We start from the raw sequence: 22,976 nt of genomic DNA, 5'->3' as shown, positions 1-22,976 counted from the left end.
TCTTACAAAATGGTAAAGATGTGTACAAATTAGACGATTTCTTAAACAATAGGCACAATAATGTCATACTGTAACAAAATTTACGTGTATATCCAGTTCGATATACACTCCTGTGGGTTGTTGGTGACATCTTCCGTCATCTGTATATGCAGCTTAATCTGAGGATATCATCTATGACAGCATACTCCTGGATGTGGCTACTGATGATATTGTGTGTACAATTGTGCATGTGTATGCACTATATTGTTTTTCAGGGAGTTCCATGCAGTTCAATGGAAAGTATGGATGACATTGCGTCGTTTGCAGTCTTGTCTAATGTGTAGATAGCTTTAGAACACGCATAAAGCGTTTTTTTAAATACAGGGTATTCCAAACCCACAAATACTATGGTTAATATATTTTAGATAGTTTAAAATAGACAGAAGTGGTATAAATGCCCTAGGTTCTAACTGGTAGGCCCAAAATAAAGTGCAGTGATAAATAAATAAATCAAGGGTAAAAACATACTTTACTAAGTCGGTGTTTTAGAGATGTTTTGGATACCAACAATATGTGAGGAAAGGGAAAATACCAAAAATAGTGTGATACTTTCTAATCATAAATTATATCAACAATTAAGCAAATTTCCGACAATATACAATGCAAATGATAAGTATATAAGTGAATTGATATCCATATTACCTCATAAAGAGCAATAAAACAAATAGTTTATGTAAAATAAACAAATATTGGTACTTATATGTTAGTTGGGTGCCCACTAAGCTATTTTGCTTAGTTTTACGCGTACGCTCACCACGCTTCGGGCTTGGTGGCTCGCTGCGCTCGCCACACTATATAAAATCATCTCTACACCGACATGGATAGTGGGGGTATGAGCATACTAACTATAGTTGGCGCCCAACTAACATATAAGTACCCACATATTTATATGACAATGAATTGGAATGATACTAGAAGCTTGATTTGCAAAGGGTGTTTCTGAAAACACTGTTGTTGAAAGAGGAGTTTGTTACAGTGCAGACTCAACTCTTCCTGTAAGCCAGGCTTCTAGTAAGCTTCATGTTCTGTCCCAAGATGGTCACCTAGATGACTGCTGATCATGTGCATGAGAATCTTGAGACTGTAGTGTGACATGACATGATACAGAAGTCTCCACCTTAGCTCCTATGAGAGAACTGGTTAATACATGTTGGAACCAGGGCCGCCAACTGGGGGGTGCTGTGGGTACAGCTGTCCAAGGCCCCAGCCTCAGGGAGGACCCGGGGATTTCATTTTGCCCACCGCAACCCTCCACTGTGCTGCCTGCGCTGCGCTTGGTCCTAGGGACTCAGCAGGTCCCGGCACAGGCTTCTTCAATGCAGGTCGCCGGCGGCCAATTGAAATGCTGCACCGGCTTTTGAGCCAATCAGAGCTAGTGTACTGTTAGCCAATCAGAGTGGCTGCCGGTACACGAGCTCTGATTGGCCCATCAGCCGGTGCTGCATTTTAATTGGCCAATGGCATCCTGCATTGAAGAAGCCGGTACTCTTTACCTAGAACGGCGCCCGCGATTAGCATCGCGGGCGTCGGGGGTAAAAAATCGTGGGCATCGCGGGTACATAAAAAACAGGTGCGACGCGATGCTCGCGATTTTCCCATAGGGATCAATGTTAAAAGTCAGATTGGACGCGATTTTAGTGTTAAATGCCTCAATGCCCGCGATTTTTACATAGGAAACAATGTTAAATGGGCCACAGCGTGGTGAGCGCAGCGAGCCCGCGAGGGGCGGCGGTACGCGTCCTCCGACCTTTTCATACCCCCACTATCCACGTCGGCGTGGAGTTGAGAATAGAATAGTGTGGCGAGCGCAGCGAGCCACCGAGCCCGAAGCGTGGCGAGCGGACGCGGATACCTTCACAGGTATCCGCGTCCCCTCGCGGGCTTCACAGGTGTCCGTGGCGACGCGGACACCTGTGAAGCCCGCGAGGGGACGCGTTTACCTGTGAAGGTATCCGCGTCCGCTCGCCACGCTTCGGGCTCGGTGGCTCGCTGCGCTCGCCACACTATTCTATTCTCAACTCCACGCCGACGTGGATAGTGGGGGTATGAAAAGGTCGGAGGACGCGTACCGCCGCCCCTCGCGGGCTCGCCGCGCTTCGGGTTGACGTTGATCGTGGGGTGCCGCTAAAAATTGTGGGGGCCATTTCAGACTTCAGGGGGACTATTAGGGCTCTGTGGCCCATTTAACATTGTTTCCTATGGAAAAATCGCAGGCATTGAGGCATTGAACACTAAAATCGCGTCCAATCTCACTTTTAACATTGGTCCCTATGGGAAATCGCGGGCATCGCATCGCACCCGTTTTTTAGTGCATTCGATGGTCGCGATGGTCGCGATGGGTGCCGTTCTAGGTAAAGAGTACCAAGAAGCCTGTGCTTCGGGACCTGCTGAGTCAGGTGGTAAGTGAAGGGGGGGGGATGGAGGGGCTCGGACTTGAAATCAGTCCCGGGACCCAAAATTCCTAGTGGCAGCCCTGGTTGGACAATGTCATGTGACGTCAGCAGCCCGCCCTCGGCACACTTCGTCATGGCCACATTTGCATGGGAATGTCCAGTATTTGCATGGGGATGCCCATGAAACGCTAGGCGTTCCCATGTCCCAGCGCCGCCCCTGCCCCTTCCTGTTCCCCCTGTGCGAACATCACGCCGGCTGTGCAGGTTGGCGAAGATGTCCAGACAGAAGCCCAGCACATATGCATATAAGAATATGTATATGCACAGTACTTCACCATCGGTACCCCGTGCAAACACGTGGGGGACCGAAGGAATTAGAATCAGGGGCCACAGTGTGTGCCAGCTATTTTGTAGACTGAAACAAAACAAATAACTCCCTTTACACCCCTGATTTTTGGGTACGAGAATGGAGATAATCTGTTCAAAATCATTGTTCTCACTACATATGTTTGCTTCATGAACCAGAGTATTGAGTTGTTTCCACTAAAAATTAATTCCACCACATTGTTCTGTAACCTCCAAAATGATGTCTTTCTCATGCCCCACACCATCCATCTTTCCTATACATGTCACCATTCATCTTTCCCGCACATTCCCCACCACGCTGCATCTTAGCCACATTATTAACTCATCTCATCAATCTTGCCATCACCACCCTTTGCCTTTTTAACACACCCTTTCTTATCCATCTTCTTCCCCACCCCCTCCATATTTTCCCTATCCAATCAGATACTTCTTTTCTGCTTCTTAACCTATCTATCTTTTTCCATAATCTCATACAATTCATCTTTTTGGTGTGGATGGTGGATGGCTTGCATAGAGTTTGAAGGAGAAAATCCTATTGACCCAGTTATCTGCCATTGCAGAAGCAAATCACTCACAGTATGCCATCTGTCCCCTGCCCCATCCTCTTAATTTTTTTCTATCCATGTTTATCCTGCCTCATCCTGTTAAGTTCTTCCCTGCTCCATCCTATCAATCTTTCTCTGTCCATCCTATCCATATCTCCTCCATCCCATATTATCCATCTTTTCCCAGTCCTATACTGTTCATCTCTTCTCCACTGCATCAAATCCATCTCTTCCCTGTTCCATCCTATCCATCTCTCCTCCACCCGTTACTGTCAAATCTCTTCCCTTCCCCAGCCTATCTCAAAAGTTCCATATTATCCATTGCAAATTTCTTCGCCGCCCATCAGATCCATCCAATGCGATCATTTCACATCTATCACATTGGATGGATCTGATGGGGTTCGGAAGAAATTAGTGTTAATAATAGCAGGATTTCTCATACTGGTCCAATATTTAGGATAGGCTAACTAGACAATTATTTACTCGAACCTGAGAAACTCTATAAACTATATGGTACCAAGGATATGTAGAGAGAAATGGGGGAAAATGCTGCTGGTAGAAAATAACGGTGTAATTGCGGAGTTCCTATGAAGTGACCAATCACAGTGATCCCATTCATTCCTATTAACAAGATCTTGCTACAGGTAGTACAGTTTTATCTCATGGGGTTTATATCAAGTATGAGGGTCCTTACCTATGGATCTACTGGGCCCTACACACGTATCGATATGCTGGTGTTTTCTGAGCAATTTTACGTAATTTAACTACATCGCTCAGGGCCAGTGTTCTCACAGGAGCACGCTAGCCCTGACAGAACAGTCAGCACACATGGCTAGAGCATCGATTTGTGTTGAGCGATCATACTGAGCATTCTGAATCATCTAGCATCAGTGGGTTGCTACGTGTGTACGGCCCATAAGCAGTGGCGTAGCTACATATGTGGCAGACCCGGCGGTGGCTTGGGGGAGCAGTGCCAGCGGGGTCTGTGGAGGGTGCCGCTGGCTGAACTGACAGTCGACCCAGGGGTCCCGCTCATTACATATGCATGGGGCAGGGACCTGCTCATTCAATATACACTGCACTGGGTCCCTGCTCATTAGATATGCACGGAGCGGGACCACTCACTGCTGCCTGGGTCGCCAGTCAGCCAGAGACGTCCATAGTACATCTTGGGGGGGGGGGGGAGAAAAATTTCTAGCTACGCCAGTGCCCGTAAGAGAGTGCTAAAGATGGGAATGAGGGGTGTCTGGGAGTTGTTATTTCATAAAATACCTATATACATATATATATATCATAATGCTTTATCAGAAAGGAGGTGGAGAGAACTCTTCAATAACAGCTTTTATGTTGTTTCTTTTTAGGGAAGTATTGGACCACCTGGGCCAGATGGACCTGCAGTGAGTACACACTCCAAACCACAGGAACTACTAGAGACTCAAAGTCCTAACCCTCAACTCATAGAGGCTTTTATCAAATTCTTATTGAGTGCTATATTTTTACCAACTACACCATACATAATCCTGGACAGAATGCACACTGCAGTCCTCAACTCTCTGAATGCATATTATAGAAAGAGATTAGTTGCTAGAAACATTCCCTAGATATTCTGGTTGATGTTGCCATGATAAAGTCAGCAGTTGGATAAGATTTGTGGCTGTGTATTCATGATGAACATATCCTGTTCCACCATCATATAGTCCCTCTATTGCATTAAGGACCGGTGAAGAGCACTAATCCCATTGTCATTTAAAAGGGACTAACCTGATAGGATGTGAGGTTTGCGATATGTGGCTGGAAGTATCCAATAGAAGAGGGATGCTCATGGTTAGCAGCTAACACTCAGCCAGATAGGCTGTGGCACTTCATCAATGCTATATTGGTTTTATGCAGCCTAATCTGTAGCAAGAAAACATTCCCAACACCAGTATCATCTGTTTATAAATGGTAGGATGGATTCTTGTAGTTTATTTTCAAATCTGACCCTACCAAGCAATGTGATCATATTCATCAGTTCAGTTTTGGAACGTTTATACAGAAGTGCTGAGAGGTGCGTAATGTGGGTTCATTACCCAGGCGTAGGGTCCCGAAGCAGCATCACATGTGAAGTAGAATACACATCTTAGTAAATTTCCCCCATTATCTCCTGACACTAGTAGACTAGCCTGTATTTAGTGTCAAGAAATGGAAGTTTTCAAAAAGGTCTAGGGGAGAGAAGTATCGACTAAGATGATTATGGTGCATAAAGTATGCTTTTATCTGCATTGCAATAATACTCGTCAGGGCTATCAGTTCTTTACTTATATGGAGTAGCCCAAAGATTTATCTGAAGAGCTATTTTCAGTCTGCACTGCATTTGGAGGTTAGCTACAGTACACGATAAACAATGTGACATTTCATAGCTAAACTGTAGGTCTGGCCTGGATGGCATGGATTCTAATAGTTTTTATCAGTTTATTATAAATCTGCTTTAATGGTTTTGTTTTCTTTTAACTTCACAGGGACGAGGACCACCAGGACCTCCTGTAAGTCTTAGAAGTGAATTTCCTTCTGCATATATATTACACACACACATATATATATATATATATATATATATATATATAAAATGTATTATGTATATTATATTATATATAATGTATATTATTTGGTATTTGTTTCCTAGCACGGCCACACCGATTTACATCGGGGTGGTCGTGTCGGAAAAATCGGGTCGATCGCATCGCATGCGATTTGGTCGCATGCGATGCGATCGACGCGACCGACCGATTTTCGACCCGATTTTTTTATTGAATGAAATGTAAATCGGGTCCCTGGGACCCGATTTTACATTGGATTCAATGTAAAATATTCCCAACCCCCCCAAATTTAACGCCGTAAACCCCACCCCACGATAGACGCCAACCCGAAGCGTGGTGAGCGCAGCGAGCCCGCGAGGGGCGGCGGTGCGCGTCCTCCGACCTTTTCATTCCCCTACTATCCACGTCGGCGTGGACTTGAGAATAGAATAGTGTGGCGAGCGCAGCGAGCCACCGAGCCCGAAGCGTGGCGAGCGGACGCGTATACCTGTGAAGTTATACGCGTCCCCTCGCGGGGCTCGCTGCGCTCGCCACACTTCGGGCTCGGTGGCTCGCTGCGCTCGCCACACTATTCTATTCTCAACTCCACGCCGACGTGGATAGTAGGGGAATGAAAAGGTCGGAGGACGCGCACCGCCGCCCCTCGCGGGCTCGCTGCGCTCGCCACGCTTCGGGTTGGCGTCTATCGTGGGGTGACGACGGGGACATCTATAATGTGAAATGGGTCATATTGGCCCATTTCACATTTTCTCACTATTTCAATGTTAAAAAATATTTTAACATTGAAGCCTATGGAAAAATCGGGGGCATCGCGTCGGGACCAATGTTAATGGTCCCGACCGACGCGATGCCCCCGATATTTTACCTTTCCCGACACGATTTCAATGTTAAAATATTTTTTAACATTGAAGCCTATGGGGAAATCGGGGGCATCGCGTCGGTCGCGTCGGGACCAATGTTAATGGTCCCGACCGACGCGATGCCCCCGATATTGTGTCCTAGCCGGCAAAATGGACCTGATTTCAAAGGAAATCGGGTCCATCGTATGGATCGTGTACCTTAACTTAAAGGTACACGATCCATAAGATTGTGGCCGTGCTAGGAAACAAGTACCTATTATTTATATTATATATAAATCCTGTAATTTGTCTAGTGTGGCATGTTGTGTCTCCATTTTTCCTCTATGGCTTTTTGCCTTCATTTTTACCTCCATTGCTTGCCTACCACTTATCCCACCTCTGACCAGTCTGCCATTTATCCCTCCTCTGAGGCCTGTCACTTTATACTTCCTCCGTGGATTCCCCATATCTCTTTCATGTCTTATTTGACTCTCTCCCAGCTTGCATGCATCCCTCCTCCATGCTCTGGCCGGGGTTATGGTATACTGCATTGACAATGTTTAGGTCAACATTACCATGATTTACCACTGGAAGTCGATGGCGTCTAGTTAGACGCCTATACTTAGTCGTCGGCATTTAGATAGACAGTGATGGGAGAGCAATGGAAGCACAGGTTTTTCATCTTTTTTTGGTGCCGAATGTCAGTGGTGTGCCCGTGGACACTGTGTCCCCTCGCATTGCTCACCATGCTTCAGGCGCGGTGCCTCGCTACACTTGGCACATTATTATATTCCTAATCTATGTCCACTTGGATAGTAGAGTAGGATCCAAGTGGACCAGCACCCAAAAAATTTGAAAAACTTGCGTCGTCCTTGCTACTGTCGACAAGGATCCTGTCTATGCTTACCTACTATTAATCATTCGTCTCTGTCTATATAAACACCGATGATCAAGAATAGGCATCTAACTAGACACCGTCTACCTCTAGTGGTCGACCATGGTATTGTCGATCTCCACCCCGTCGATCCGCTGTCCGGATATCCCGGGCAGGTATCCCTCCTCCGTGCCCTGCTCACATCCCTCCCCAGGGACCAGACCACCTATTTCCTCAGTGGCCTGCCTGTATTTCTCCTCAGTAGCCTGCCAGCATACAGATGGAGCCTTCTTCAACTAGCCATCTATGGATAGCCATGGTGAGCCATGGCTCACCAAGGCCTATTGTTCTCAGCTGCAATACAATACATAGAACAATACAGTAGGGGATTAGCATATGATTAAGTCCGACGGCTCTGGCTCACTTAATCCTATTAAAGGGCTAGATGAGGATGGCTCTATCTGTATCTCCTCAGTGGCCTGCCTGCACTCCTTCTCGGCGGCCTGCCTGCACTCCTTCTCGGCGGCCTGCCTGCACTCCTTCTCGGCGGCCTGCCTGCACTCCTTCTCGGCGGCCTGCCTGCACTCCTTCTCGGTGGCCTGCCTGCACTCCTCCTCGGCGGCCTGCCTGCACTCCTCCTCGGTGGCTTGTCTGCACTCCTCCTCGGTGGCCTGCCTGCACTCCTCCTCGGTGGCCTGCCCGTGTCTCTGCTCGGAGGCCTGCCCGTGTCTCTGCTCGGAGGCCTGCCCGTGTCTCTGCTCGGCGGCCTCCCCGCGTCTCTGCTCGGCGGCCTCCCCGCATCTCTGCTCGGCGGCCTGCCCGCATCTCTGCTCGGCGGCCTGCCCGCATCTCTGCTCGGCGGCCTGCCCGCATCTCTGCTCGGCGGCCTGCCCGCATCTCTGCTCGGCGGCCTGCCCGCATCTCTGCTCGGTGGCCTGCCCGTATCCTTTCTCATTGGCCTGCCCGTATCCTTTCTCATTAGCCTGCCCGTATCCTTCCTCATTCGCCTGCCCCTATTCTTCCTCATTTGCCTGCCCGTATCTCTGCTCAGTGGCCTGCCCGTATCCTTCCTCATGTGCCTATTTGAATCCTTCATCATTGGCTTGCCTCCCTATCTCTTCAGTGGTCTTCTTTTGCTACAATTGCCTGGAAACCTAGCATCATTTTTACCTGTAGTCATGTAATAGTACTCGCTGTCACCACTTAAACATCTGATTTGTATGTGAGGTCTCTCCTGCTGTACCTAATATTTATTATCCTTTCAGGGTCTAGCTGGACCCAGTGGATTACCAGGTGGTAAAGGCCCCCAAGGACCAGTGGTAGGTGCTCTTTTCATGAACCTTTGGCCATAGAGTCTTCTGTTTTATGAGAAGATGTGTAATGTAACTCTGAAAGAAAACAGTACTTAGTGCTGCACAGGAAATGTACACATTACAACTTCAGAGTAGACCAGTAACTGAATTGTGTTACCTCTGTGTGTATTGGAGGTTACTTATGATTAGTTTGAAGAACATTAATCCCATGTTATATAGACAGGGATTTAATAAAGCTTGGAGAGAGATACAGTTCTAGTTAATCAGCGTATGTCATGTTGCCGACTATTTGAAAAATGACAGTTTGGAGCTGATTGGTTGGTACTTTATCTCTCCCCAAGCTTTGATTAATCTCCCCAGTGGTCCTTTATATAAAGAAGATACTAGTAACTTTTTATGAATGCCTTTGAATTTAAAATCTTTGACTTGTTATGTGTGAGGCATTGTTCCATTGGACATCACACATTCTGTCACACATGTGTTGGGTTCACAGAGGTCATCAACCTACTTTACAAAGTAAATTTAAATACTGTATTGCTCTATCTGAAGTCAGGCCGGCATTTTCCAATTGGGGTAATTGTTTTCAACTGTGGATTTGGTTGATGAAGTATAAAAGAAGTAATAGGTTTTTAACTGAATTTTTTATAATGGATCAGTCTTTTCTATGAAGTGAAATTTATGGTTACGTCACTTATATTCCAGTAGCTGTACCTCTGAAACATTCAATGTAAATTGTCTTTATATTTTATTTCTGTTGACATTTTCTTTACAACCTTTTTTTTTTTCTCCAGGGACCTTCTGGCCCCGCTGGTCTGCCCGGACCCCCTGGCCCACCAGGCCCTCCAGTAAGTCAAAACAATCCGCACACATACTTTCTTTGTTGATATTATAAACATAACATATGGTAGTCAATGATTATTATTAGAAGATGGGGCCAGTGATACCCTTTCTGTCACTCGACAACATCTTACACATACCACATTTACATACACTAACATGCATGTACGTTCCCTTGCATTCATGTATTCTGTGTACCATTGCACCCTAGGGTCTTCCTGGAGTTGTTCCTGATGGCAATGGAGACCTGCAGGTAAGCACTTCTATGGGTTGGATTTATGCAGCTCTGTGTAGAACATAGGAACAACTATTCAAAACAAATGTCTGTCTGCATGTATGCTATGTGGGTCTGCCACTTTATACCTGTAGCCAATAAGATTTTAAAATGACACAGGTCCACCTTAAACTGTAAAGGTCAAAGAAAGACAAGACAAAACAATACCTCTGCCAGTGGTCAGTTTTATAGCTCTAGAAAGGAAAGTATAAAGTTTATCCCCCACAAAGTGTGCTTTGAGATTTTACTCAGTAACCAGGGACAGCAATAATACAAATCTTACCAATAAACACAATGATTGCACTGAACTAGTAGCAATTGGTGCTTTCACGCATGACGACTTCTCTGGAAAAGACAGAAGCTTGTCAATCCAGTCACCAAGGGGAAATAGTGCATAACTGTAACCAAAAATTATAGTATCTTTGGTACTTGTGTATTAGCAGGGCGCCCATCACGTAGTTTGCGTAGTGGTGTATTGAGAATACCAATACACCACTATGCTGTAAGTTACGTAACTTGTTCAGGAGCTGTGCTAATACACAATGGTTCTTATCCCCACTATGCATGTCATACCCCCAGTATCCACGTGAGCGTGGAGTTATTTTAAAAAGTGTGGTGAGCGCAGCGAGCCCCGCGAGGTGATGCGTATCCGTGTCCCCTCGCGGGGCACGCTGCGCTCGCCACGCTTCGGGCTCGGTGGCTCGCCACACTTTATGAAATTAACTCCACACCCACGTGGACACTGGGGGTATGACGTGGATAGTGGGGATATGATTGTGTTAGTGGGTGACATGTGTGTTGTGTGTGTGTGTTGTGTGTGTGTGTGTGTGTGTAGTGCATTATACTTACCCTCAATGATGCCAGTGTTCCCCTTCTCCGGCACTCGCCTCCTCCATGTCACTTCTAGTTAACGGTGTCCCCGGCGCCAGGGTTCCCCTCCTCCAGCACTCGCCTCCTCCATGACACTCCCCGGCGGCAGCAATGTATGCAATTAGCGTAGTGCCGCTGGGGGAGCAGGGAAACCATGTGATGCCCCCCCCCCCAGCGGCAGTACGCTGAATTACGTACATTGCTGCGACCGGGGAGTGTAATGGAGGAGGCGAGTGCCGGAGGAGGGGAACGCTGGCGCCGGGGACACTGTTGAGGGTAAGTATAATGCACTACACACATATTAGCAGGGCGCCCGGCTACACTACGCTGACAACATAGCCTAAGGTACGTTGTCAGCGTAGCGTAGCCGGGCGCCCTGCTAATACACAAGTACCGTATCTTTTCCATCTGTGTTGGAAGTTAGGCTGAGCATTAACCATCCCTTTGTTCTTTTAATCAGTGCCCAGCTATTTGCCCACCAGGACCACCAGGCCCTCCTGGAATGCCAGGATTTAAGGTATAATTGTATTTTATATATTCCTATAATGTATTTTATTGTTGTTACATTTATTATTGTTACATTTGTGGTGTTTTAGGTTTTCATGTTGCACTCCTATTTAGATCTTCATGAGCTCCTTGTTCTATGTTTATTTTAATGCTGTTGCTGTGCTGGGATGTTGGCATGCAGCATGTCAACACCAAATAAATGTTGGAATGATTAGAATGTTGGCTTGTAGGTTTGTTTATGAAATATTTTAAAACAACGGTCATTTCATTGCTTTGTTTTTGTAATTTCCACTGATCTTATTGATTTCATAATCTACTTAGGGCCTGATTCATACTTGTTTGCTAGATTTCCTGTAATGGCAGCCTAGCGAACAGGTAAACACCCCCAGCCGAGTGCCTGCCCCCCCCCCCCCCATCCCTACATGGCGCCAGAATTCTCTATGCGAGCACATCCCCTCACATGCAGCCAAATGAGAGAGAAATCATTTGAAGGTCGATGAACATCCACCCATTTTTCTTCCCTTCGGTAATAAGTCAGTCTAGACTGACTTTTATTCCATCCGTTATCCGCCAATTACGGGGCAGGTGCTGACGTCTAGCTGCCTGCCCCAAGTAGGCATCGCCACACTTGCATTCTCAAGGGAACGCCCAGCGTTTTTATGGGGACGCCCATAAAACACTTGGTGTTCCCATACCTGCCCCCGGCCCTCCCATCCCAGAGCGAATGGCTCGGTGAGTGTCAAACTCGCCGAACCCGTTCGCTCCTGGGATTTGCACAGAGGTTCGGATTCTAGATCTAGTGAACTCTGATAGAAAAAACACAGAATTTGTGTTCGGTTCCTTCATATTATGAACTGCAATCACTTCATTTAAAGTTCAGACATGATTGGCCTAGTCTCATATGTTCCTTCTTTTCCTTGAGTTGTAATATAATTTATTGACTGTTTGCACTCATTCAGTATGTTTGGATTCCTCATTATACAAAAATGTTAGTTTCCCTGACATATCACTTTCACATCACATTTGGCGGGTCGGACCTGGGATCTCGTTCTCGGGTCCAACCCTGCTCCGAACCGAGTCCGGCTCTTTCACAATAAACCAGTGTCGCCCATTATACAGAGGGGGGCTGAGTTTAACCCTTTTTATAATCTGGGTTGGTGGTCCTGGGTTATAAGGCATGGTGTTTTCACACCGCATCTCGACCCACCAAAAACCTGGGTCTGAGGTGCGGTGTCAAAGGGGGTAATAGTGGAAAATATGTCAGGGCAAATCTGTTAATCACTCTGCAACTGATTGCTCGCTGCGAACAGCATACCAAAGGTACCTTGGTGCGTATATGGGCCCTTATTCTGGTTGACTTGCAAATCTGCGAATTTCGCAGCCCATTGTTATTATTATAATTTTATTTATAAGGCGCCACAAGTGTTCTGCAGCGCCGCAGCCCATGGGAACACCCATGAAACACTGGGTGTTCCTATGTGCAAATTGCCCGGCTCCGCGCCCCTTGCCCGGACTTCTGTGTGTGAGCGTTGTGATACATACCAGAACGATTTGGGTTCAATTCCCCCAATTTCGATGCATCTTCCGACCGATTGTATGTAAAAAGAGCAGAATTGTGCATGTTATCAATGCGGAGATTTTACCTGCTGCACTAAAGATTCATTCTTTGCATTGGATTGGGTACAGATCCTTTGCAGATCGTGTGCTCCAATCCATCGTGCAACCATTTCAAGGAAATCGTTTCAGGGAAAACGATCAGCGTGCAATCATAATCGTTCTGGTGTGTACCCTACATTAGAATTGATGTGCCTTACATTGCTCTTTGACACTGCTGAATGTTTCGATCCACTAGATTCTTTGTTATTGAACTGTAACATAATCTGCAATATTTACTGTCTTTTTTTTATTTTACATGATGTGATTTGTTGAATCTACTTTGCTAAGCTTTATGTGATTGCTGTGATTTCTTGTCTTAAATTACCTGTATTAAATATAGTGCATATTTCAGGACTGAAATATGAACTATTGTCTTCCTAATAGGATTATACTTTATTTTGAAAGCATTATTTATTTAGAGAACTCTGTCCCTGCTGCACTGTAGCATAGATTCTATATTGCCCAACACACATACAGTCACACATTAGGGTCAATTTTTTTAAGCATCCAATTGCAGTGCTATAAGTAGATGCATAGTGAAAACAGGGACAGTGTGTGGCGGAGGCGCTCGGCAATTTTTTTAAGGGTGTTTCATGGGAAAACGGCATGGCCACATAATGGTACCAATTTACATTACACCATACAGTAGTGTCCGATATTCACATTATGCCACTTATACACACTGCACCAGGTACAGCCCCTAAGACACACTACGCCAGGTAGACCCACTGCATAATACTCACAAGAGTAGCACTAGGGTGGGATCCCGGGATTTGGCCCCCAAAATGCCGGGATTTCAATCCCGGGATTGGAGATTCCAATTCCGGGATTAGACTGCACGATGCCGGGCAGCGTCTGAACACCCGCTCAGACGCTGCCCGGTTTCTCCCATACCCGGCGTGCCGCCTGCGCAGCGTGATGAGGTCAGCTGTCACACAGCCGCCCACACACCCAGCAACCCGGTTTATCAGCACAGCACACAGTGCACGCCCGCCCAGCTGCCCACCCGACCAGCTACCCGCCCAGCTGCCCACCCGCCCGGCCAGCTGCCCACCCGCCCGGCCAGCTGCCCACCCACCCAGCGGAAATACCTGCAGCCCACCCGGCTCCCAGCAATATCTGCACGCTCGCCCACCCAGCACCCGGAAATGTAAGTTCTGTGAATGTGCAGGGTGGCCGGGGCGTTTTTTTCTAATTAGGGAAGCCAATCCCGGGATCCCGTGATTGAGCATTTTTCAATCCCGAATCCCGGGATTGAAAAAATGCCTCGGGATTTTCTTCCCTAAGTAGCACCCCCCAGTGTCAGCCATGCCCCCGATCCTCCCTTCCCCTGTGTCACATCTCCTCTCTTGTGTTGGGTCACATACCAGTGCCCACTTGTGTTCCTGCTGCTCTCCTGGCAGCACATCCTCTCCAGCACGGCACTCTGTTTGACAGCCTGCAGATACTCACTGAATCGACAGGTCCGGTCACAGTGTCGCCTGCCGAGCAGAGCGTTGAGTCTAGGACACAGGGATCACAATCATCGCTCCCCCTCCTCGCACTAGACTCAGGGATCCGCTCAGCAGGTGGCTTGGAAACACAGCTCAGTGCGGAAGTGACTCGCTGTCACTGTCTGTAGCACTGACAGGGTTGGAGGGTGTACACCAGCGGTGCACCTACAGTGCAGATGTGCTGTGGGCAAGGCATCACTGGCACACACCTAGTTAATGCCCTGTCCAATTGGTTACTATAGCAGGTCACTGACAAGCAATTTACAATGGGTAAATGTCAGAGAGCATGCTTGGAGTTTATCCAGCAAATACTACTGCACCCAGGGCCCGATTAAAGGTTCCAGTTGCCCTAGGCTAATACACATGTGGCTCCTCTTGTAATGTCACTAAACACATGTGTATGGGCACTCTGGGACTCCCCATTCATACTACATGTAACATGTATACAACTGGCATGTATGATCTAATGCTTGTGGTGGGCGAAAGAGACGTTGGGTGAAATTTAATAGGAGATGGAGGAGAGAGTTTTTTTAAAAGCAGCAATCATTTACACTGCAAAATCAAACTGGTTTTGCAGTGTAAATGATTGCCCCTTTAAAAAACTGCACAGAAACAAAATAACTCCCCAAATCTGACTTTCTCTATACATGTTACATCTACCCCACCTGCAGTGCACATGGTTTTGCCCATTTTGAGAACAACTTTGTACTGCAATCAGATCTGAATACGGGCCATGGAGTACATACAAGTTTAGTATATTGCTTTGCTGTCTTATAAGGCAATATTTTGGTATTCTGTCTGGAATTAATCTTCGGCTACAGAGCCTTTTCTCCTTATGCTGCCACATGCTCTCCTCAATTTGGTAGCATGATTTCAGACAATTTGCTGCTCAATAGCTCTGTGATTCCTCATTCATTCCAGCGGCAGCTGTGGTTCTGCACAGTTCCCATATTCTGCTCAGAAAACACCCAGGGGGAAATTTAATACAATGAGAGATACAGGTAGTTTAAAGTGGCAATCATTTATACTGCAAAGCCAGTTTGATTTTGAAGTGTAAATGATTGCCTCTTTAAAAAAACTGGCGATTTCTTGCCAAATATCTCATTCTATTAAATTTCACCCCCAGTCTCCATCTGATCTCAAAACACAGACTTTTATCCAGTCTCTGGTTCCTCCTTTCCATGGTGGCACCATTCTGTTGGATCCCTGATTTGGGTATGGGTCCTAGAGTTGACATACATTAGGTCAACCACTAAAGGTTGACAGGGGTAGGTCGATACATACAATAGGTTAACAGGCCCAGGGGCGGATCCAGGAGAAAATTACAGGGGGGGGGCACCATGAGAGGGAGGGGATGGGGGTTGGCAGTATGCCCGTGGAGAGAGAGAGTGGAATGGTATTATACATAGACCCTGGCCTTTAAAGTACACAGGCCCACCTTGGCATCAAAAGTGAAGAATGTAGTAGTGCGCGCAGGGCAGGCTCTCGGGGAAAGGGGTGTGACCATGCAGAAGGGGGCGTGTCCTTGAGTGTAGTGTACTACATCATATACCACTTCTACACATTATGCAACAAAATAGTAGACCCCATTATACTTGCCCCTTACACATGATGCCAAACGGAATGAGCCCAAATTCCCATAATGCCACACGGATTGAGACAAAATTCACATAATGCCACATGGATTGAGACAAAATTCACATTATGTCATGCGGATTGAGACAAAATTCACATAATGCCACATGCATTGAGCCAAAATGCACAATAAATTCAACAAACAGGGACATTGCGCTCCGAAGACGCGCAGCAAAAATTGACACCGTAATGCACATTACACGTTAACCCACACACCATCATGTCCATTACGTATTATGCCAAACACCGTAATGCCTATTACAAATTAGGCAACATTCATGCTGCTTACTACATGCTCATTGCCAGGGGTTCCATGTTCATTGCCATGTGGGATTACATGTTCATTGCCATGTGGGATTACATGTTCGTTGCCATCTGGGATTACATGCTCATTGCCAGGGGTTCTATGTTCATTGCCATGTGGGATTACATGTTCGTTGCCATCTGGGATTACATGCTCGTTGCCAGGGGTTCCATGTTTGTTGCCATGTGGGATAACATGTTTATTGCCAGGGGTTCTATACTTGTTGCCATATGGGATTACATGCTTGTTGCCAAGGGGGAATACATGCTTATTGCCATGTGGGATTCCATGACCGTTGCCATGGGGGTTACATGGTCATTGCCATGTGGGAATAAATAAATGCTCGTTGCCAATGGGGAACATTTGCTCCCAGTGTTGGGGGACAGCCACTACCTCCAGGAAGAATTGTATGCACTGACAGCGGGCAGAGAGCCAAGGGCTGCCCGCCTGTAGTATTCAGTGCTGCAGTCCCCTACTCCTGGCTATTTCAATTCCCCCAGTGCACACAGTGCTGCACACAATGTGCAGCACTGTGAATAAAGCCGGGGTGTCAGTGCATAGAGTTACAGTCCTTCCCGGCGGTAGCGGCGGCTGTCCCTGTTAGGGAGAGGGGGGGCATATGTGTGTCAGGAATGACAGGGGGGGCACGTAAATCCGCCCATGGACAGGCCTAAGGTCTGGGTTAACCCCCAGCAGTGCTGAGCAGCAGATTATCATGCTTTTGGAGACGTGATTCTAGTGCAACCATGAATTGCAGTTAATAACACACAGAATTCATCCATTACATAAACCATGGTTAATAAATGTACTTAATGTAATGCATAGGTTTAAAAACATAAACAAAGAGTGGAATCCAGCAGGGCGCTAAATGGCTTACATAATACTCATGTCTACTTTCTGGGGGTTATTTGCAAATCACCCAGTAACGCGGGTGCGGGCAGCTGACATCAGCAGATGTCAACTGCCCGCTTGCTTCCCACACAGGGTGCTCGCAGATCAGAGACACCATAGAGGTGTCTCTGATCTGCGAGTACTGGAGAAATCACTTGATGGTCGCCGACCATCAAATGATTTCTCCCCCGCACCCAAGGGGGATCACGGGTGCGAGAGGTCGGTCAGGACCATTGTTCTCACTAGAGAACACTCACCCTGACAGATCGCTCAGCACACAGCGCTGACACATGACTGCGCAGCGCTGAGCGATCTGAGTGATCTACATTGCTCAGATCACTCAGCAGTGTCACGCGGTGAGTAGGCCCCATTTTACTGTAATGGATCTGTCATAGTCTCTGTTATTACCCTGATATGAGTATTACACTGTGTTTATGTGGACTTTATTCCTCAATATGTTCTCTACCTAAGCCAGGTATTAATCTCTCTGTACGTGTATTACAGGGCCACACAGGCAACAAAGGAGAGCGAGGGGAGATTGGAAAGGATGGACAAAAGGTAATGCAGGATAAAACAATAAGGGCCACGTGTGGGATACTGCCTGTACGTTCAGGCCTATCAGCAAATTGGCTTTATGCAATATTTGTATGCTCCACTTATACAGACCTGGCAACACATTGCTCATTTAGGATCTCAGACAGTAATGATAACCTTTTGAAATCTGTAGGATCATTATAATACATGTTGGTGTATGTAGCTATAAGAGGACCATCCCCATCAATTGTGTATAACAGACTACAGTGTACTCCACGTTGTGTGGCCTTATTAGACAGTGATCCTATGGCTCTGCTGTCGGGATGACACTACGCATGTAGCCAGCCTTAGGACAGCATAAACCACATGTAGTAAGGAAGCGTCTGATCATCAGAGATCATTTGTTTCTGTTGTCATGGTCTTAATTTCATTATTGCCTTAGAACTGGTATTTGCAATTGCAGCATCTCACTGTGAGCTGGTCAATCTGTCTAGTTATAACATGCTCTGACTTGGTATCCTTATCCACAGGGAGAGGCAGGCCCACCTGGGCCAGCAGGAATCCCCGGGAGTGTGGGCTTACAGGTAAATAGAACTACCGCACATCATTGTCTGTGAGATCAAACATGGCTGTACTGTATATAAAGCACTATTCAATTAGAGGTGATATGTGACTTCATTGCTAATTAGGCCAATTTTCTTTCTAGGGCCCAAGGGGTCAGAAGGGCTTGGTTGGTGCTCAGGGACCAGCAGGCGACAGGGTGAGTGCTCAGCAGTCACATTTATATTTATAGTATGCATCCAATTTGTATTGTGTTTTAATGTATTATGCTTTAATATTTCTGTCTATAAGTAATATATTGTACCAGACACATGTGCATATAACATCTCATCATACATTTATTACTGTCTTTCCTTATTTGTGCAGATACCTTTCTTGTATTTATTCTCTTATCTTTTCTTTTCAGGGACCCACTGGATTTAGGGGACCCCCTGGTCGGCCAGGACCTCCTGGGAAAGCTGTACGTATGAACTTGAGGCATGTTCCACATCATGTAACTGATTATTTGCTCCAACACAACTGTAGCCTTTACCTGGTGGGACTCACAGCGGCCAGCTGACCTAGTGACTGCATATTAGCTAGAGCACCAAGTGTACATAATAATATTCTCCAATATTTTCTTACTCTGAATGCTGAAAAAAGACATTAGTCCATCAAGTTCAACCTATCTAACTTGTAACTACTGACTTGAGTAAGTCATATCTATAGGATTCCCTTAGTGGCCAAAAATGCACCCAGTTTTTATTTAAATTCATTGACAGTAGTTGCTGTAATCACCCCCACCGGCAATGAGTTCCAGAATTTTACTGCTCTGATGGTGAAGAATCCTCTTCTCAATCCTCTTCATGATTCAGGTGACACAGGGATCAGAAAGGGAGAGTGACAGGTTACATTCAGGCTGAGGCAAGAAAACCTTTTTAATGAGATACAGCCCACCACAGAGACCCAATGTAACTGGAATATCTTTTATTGTAATAGAAATAATTTGCAAAGGTTTAGCTTCCTAACCACCAGCAGAACAAATACAGGAACTATCTTGTAGTTGCAAGCAGAAACAATACATTTAGTTGTTTATTTTCAATGCCTTTTGATATGACACAGGAAAGCTTTGCCCACACATTTGTATCCATTGAGCCATTTGGTTTGTGATCATCAACATAAGCAGCACTGCTGAGATTACACAAATAATTAAGAATGCAGTAAATGGCTGGCTAACTACATAGCTATTGCAAGTTATATCAACACCACTATTTAGGGCAGGGGTGTCCAATTTTTTTGCGACGAGGGCCAGATTTGGTGAAGTGTAAATGTGTGGGGGCCGACCATTCAGCCTGACATTTTTTGAATCATTAACCACATTAGAATGGTCCCCCACTCTGCCCCCATTCACTGTATGTCCCCTAGCCTACCCCTCCTTCAATGTATGTCCCCCATTCACTGTATGTTCCCCAATCTGCACCCATTCACTCTGTCCCCCAGCCTGTCCCCCTTCCCTTAATGTCCATCAGTGCCTACATTCATTGTATGTCCCTAAGCCTGACCCTCCTTCACTGTGTGACCCCCATTCACTATGTACCCCACTCTGCCCCCATTCACTGTATGTCCCCCAGCCTGCCCCTGCTCCCCCTTCTCTGAATGGCCATCACTGCCTCCATTCAATGTATATCCCCCAGCCTGACCCTCCTTCACTGTATGTCCCCCACTCTGCCCCCTCCCTTCTCTGTAGGTTTCCCAGCTCCTTGTGTGAGCCAGAGGAAGGAGAGGCAAAGCAGGAACTGCAAGGACAGGAGATGCTTGGGCTCCTGCTGCCACCCTCCTCCACTCTGCATGTTACGGGAGCAAGCTTCCCCCTCCCCAAACACTGCTGTCACTGTGATTGTGGAGTAGGGTGATGTGTATATATATATATATATATATATATATATATATCTGTCTGTGGTGGCCGGTACCTCCTCACTGCAGCAGACAGCAAGGTAAAGGCACGCTTGCCGGGGCCCCACCTTTAGTGTCCTGTGCTGTGCTTCCCACATCTGATGCTCTGCTCACTTCCAGCTGGAGGCTGCGGGCCGCTTGAAATGACAGCATGGGCCGCATTTGGCCCCCGGGCCTGACTTTGGACATGCCTGATCTAGGGCCTTGATGGCTAACCTTGACATTCCAGCTGTTGTTGAACTACACATCCCAGCATGCTCTGCTTCAGATTTGCTATTTGGCCATGCTAAATCTGATGCAGAGCATGCTGGAATGTGTAATTCAACAACAGCTGGAGTGTCAAGGTTAGCCACCAAGGATCTAGGGCATTATGTAATGGTTAATATTTATAAAGGTCTTCTGCCCAGCAATCTATCTATTTGTCATTTCAGGGGGATCAAGGAGTAAGAGGACATCAAGGATACCAAGGACCAAAGGGTGACACTGTAAGTGCCATACATTACTTGTTTTGCAATAACCCATTTGCAGTGGCGGTTGTGGCTCATACATATAGTGGGAGGGGGGCTGACGCTGGCCGCGATGCCACCCCCCCCCCCCCCCCCCCACTGCTGCTGCTCCTGCTTCCGACCAGTTCCCGCTAATCCTGGATGATCCCTGCCGCTGCTGCTTTTGTTCCTGGCTAGTCCCTACTGATCCTGGGCAAAATCCGCTGCCGATGCTTCCAGGCAGTACCAGCCACCACTGAGGTCCTGGCACTTGGATGATGACAGGCACTTGCGCAGGGGTAGCCAACACCAGTACTCAAGAGCTACCAACAGTTTACATTTTCCAGGTCTCCTCACAGAATCACAAGTTAAGTATTTATCTCTACCTGTGGATTTGTGAGTAAAGAGGGCACCTGTGCACCTGCTAGGTGGTCTGGAAAACATGAGCTGTTGGTAGCACTTGAGGACTGGAGTTGGCTGCCCCTGCACTAGCGCATGCGCAGTACTGACCTCTGCCTCCATCTTCTATGGGCTGCTTCGGCAGTAGCCCATACAAGTTAAATCACTGTACTGGCGTCTGTACAATACAGATGACAGGCATCGGGACAGCACATGGGCAGTACTAGCCTAGGAAATAAGCATGCCCCTGGTTCTATTGGTTGCTGCGGCTGCAACCCATAGAAGCCAAAGAGGCAGCCCCGGAGGGAGGGAACACCTCCCAAAGGGACTGCCTTTGTGACTGGCAGGTCAGACTTCCAATAGGAAGTCACTGCCAGTCATAGTGAAGCCAGTGCAGTCTCACAGACTGCATTGGGCTTCACTTAGACTGAGCACAGTGGTGGATTTTACCTGGGGGGTTCTGCAATCCTGCAGCCTATAGGTAAATACCACCACTGCCCATTTGTCAGTGATAAAGTGGATAGACACGAATACACTGTCTTGGTTAGCTGCACTTGTAAATAAACGTTTTCCTTTGGACGGTTTCTATCCACTAAGTCCTGCTGTTACTGTAATCTACTACTCTGTTGTGATAATTATAGTGATAACCAGTAGATAATGTTATATAGTATGACATAACACCTGCAGTGTATATAGTCAGTAATTGTCATTTTTATAATTTAGTTTAGAAAGTGAAAAGCATAGCAGCGTGCTGGCAGATGTGTATTACAGCGCATTGTTCCACTTTATGTAAGCTCATTACTGTATATATTGCCTGCTTTATTTCTAATGCATCTGGAACTTTAATATTCTACTATCTCTTGAAATTAGTACCCTTATAGTGTTCACTAGGATGCAATTTATATTACTGTTGGCAAGAGCGTTTTACTGGGATTATATAGTAGTGAGAAACAGAAATGACCTTGTACTATGTACCATAAGTGCAGTATATTGGTAAAAGAGACACCAGTTATATTTTAACAACAGCATAATTCTGGCATGCAACAATATCACAGCCATTATATTTGGTTAAAAAAAACTCTCCCGAAATCTCTCAATTTCTAATCCTCACACCCTATTTCATTTTGCCCAATAAATGCTAATACAGATATTCCACATCCAACTATATTATATATAAACCATTCAGATCAGGGGCATAACCAGAACTTTGGCCCATACTTAAGGGGCCCCTGTCCCAATGCTTCTAGAAAGACACCTTTCTGCAGCTGTTGTCAAGGGTCCTAGTTTATTTTCTGAATCATAGTAGCACCTTAGTTAATATTATGCCGCAAACTAGTTAATATAATGCCCTATAGTAGTGCCTAGTTAATATTATGACTAATAGTAGTGCTCTAGTTTATTTTTATAAAGCATTGCAGTTCCATAGTTTATATGTCGTCACATTGTAGGGCTGCCAGTACACATTATGCAACACCATATCCCTAATTCACATGCAGTGTCCTCAGTTAATATTATGCTATATTAGTGTCCATAAGTTCATATTATGCCACAATGTAGTGCCTCCATTACATAGTGTGCCACATTAAATTCCACAGCTCATATTATGTAACATTGTAGTGTCCTCCACATTACAATGAACAGATCAGATGACAC

At 46.3% G+C, this 22,976-nt stretch overlaps 1 protein-coding gene across 1 annotated transcript in view; it reads left to right on the top strand.

The window, feature by feature from the left end:
* Positions 1–22,976, top strand: part of COL9A3 (collagen type IX alpha 3 chain) — a 63,326-nt gene that overhangs the window by 24,044 nt on the left and 16,306 nt on the right. The window contains exons 6-16 of the mRNA XM_083146788.1: positions 4,705–4,740; positions 5,842–5,865; positions 8,898–8,951; positions 9,737–9,790; positions 9,994–10,035; positions 11,387–11,443; positions 17,917–17,970; positions 18,477–18,530; positions 18,653–18,706; positions 18,914–18,967; positions 20,871–20,924. Of these exons, the coding sequence (XP_083002914.1) occupies positions 4,705–4,740; positions 5,842–5,865; positions 8,898–8,951; positions 9,737–9,790; positions 9,994–10,035; positions 11,387–11,443; positions 17,917–17,970; positions 18,477–18,530; positions 18,653–18,706; positions 18,914–18,967; positions 20,871–20,924 (537 nt within the window). The remainder of the gene's footprint in view (positions 1–4,704; positions 4,741–5,841; positions 5,866–8,897; positions 8,952–9,736; positions 9,791–9,993; positions 10,036–11,386; positions 11,444–17,916; positions 17,971–18,476; positions 18,531–18,652; positions 18,707–18,913; positions 18,968–20,870; positions 20,925–22,976) is intronic.

Source organism: Crinia signifera, chromosome 6 (genome assembly GCF_055691185.1).
Source record: "Crinia signifera chromosome 6, ASM5569118v1, whole genome shotgun sequence".
Classification (NCBI taxonomy): Eukaryota; Metazoa; Chordata; class Amphibia; order Anura; family Myobatrachidae; genus Crinia; species Crinia signifera.
Note: the sequence above shows the minus strand (reverse complement) of the source record. Positions and strands in the feature narration are given on the sequence as shown.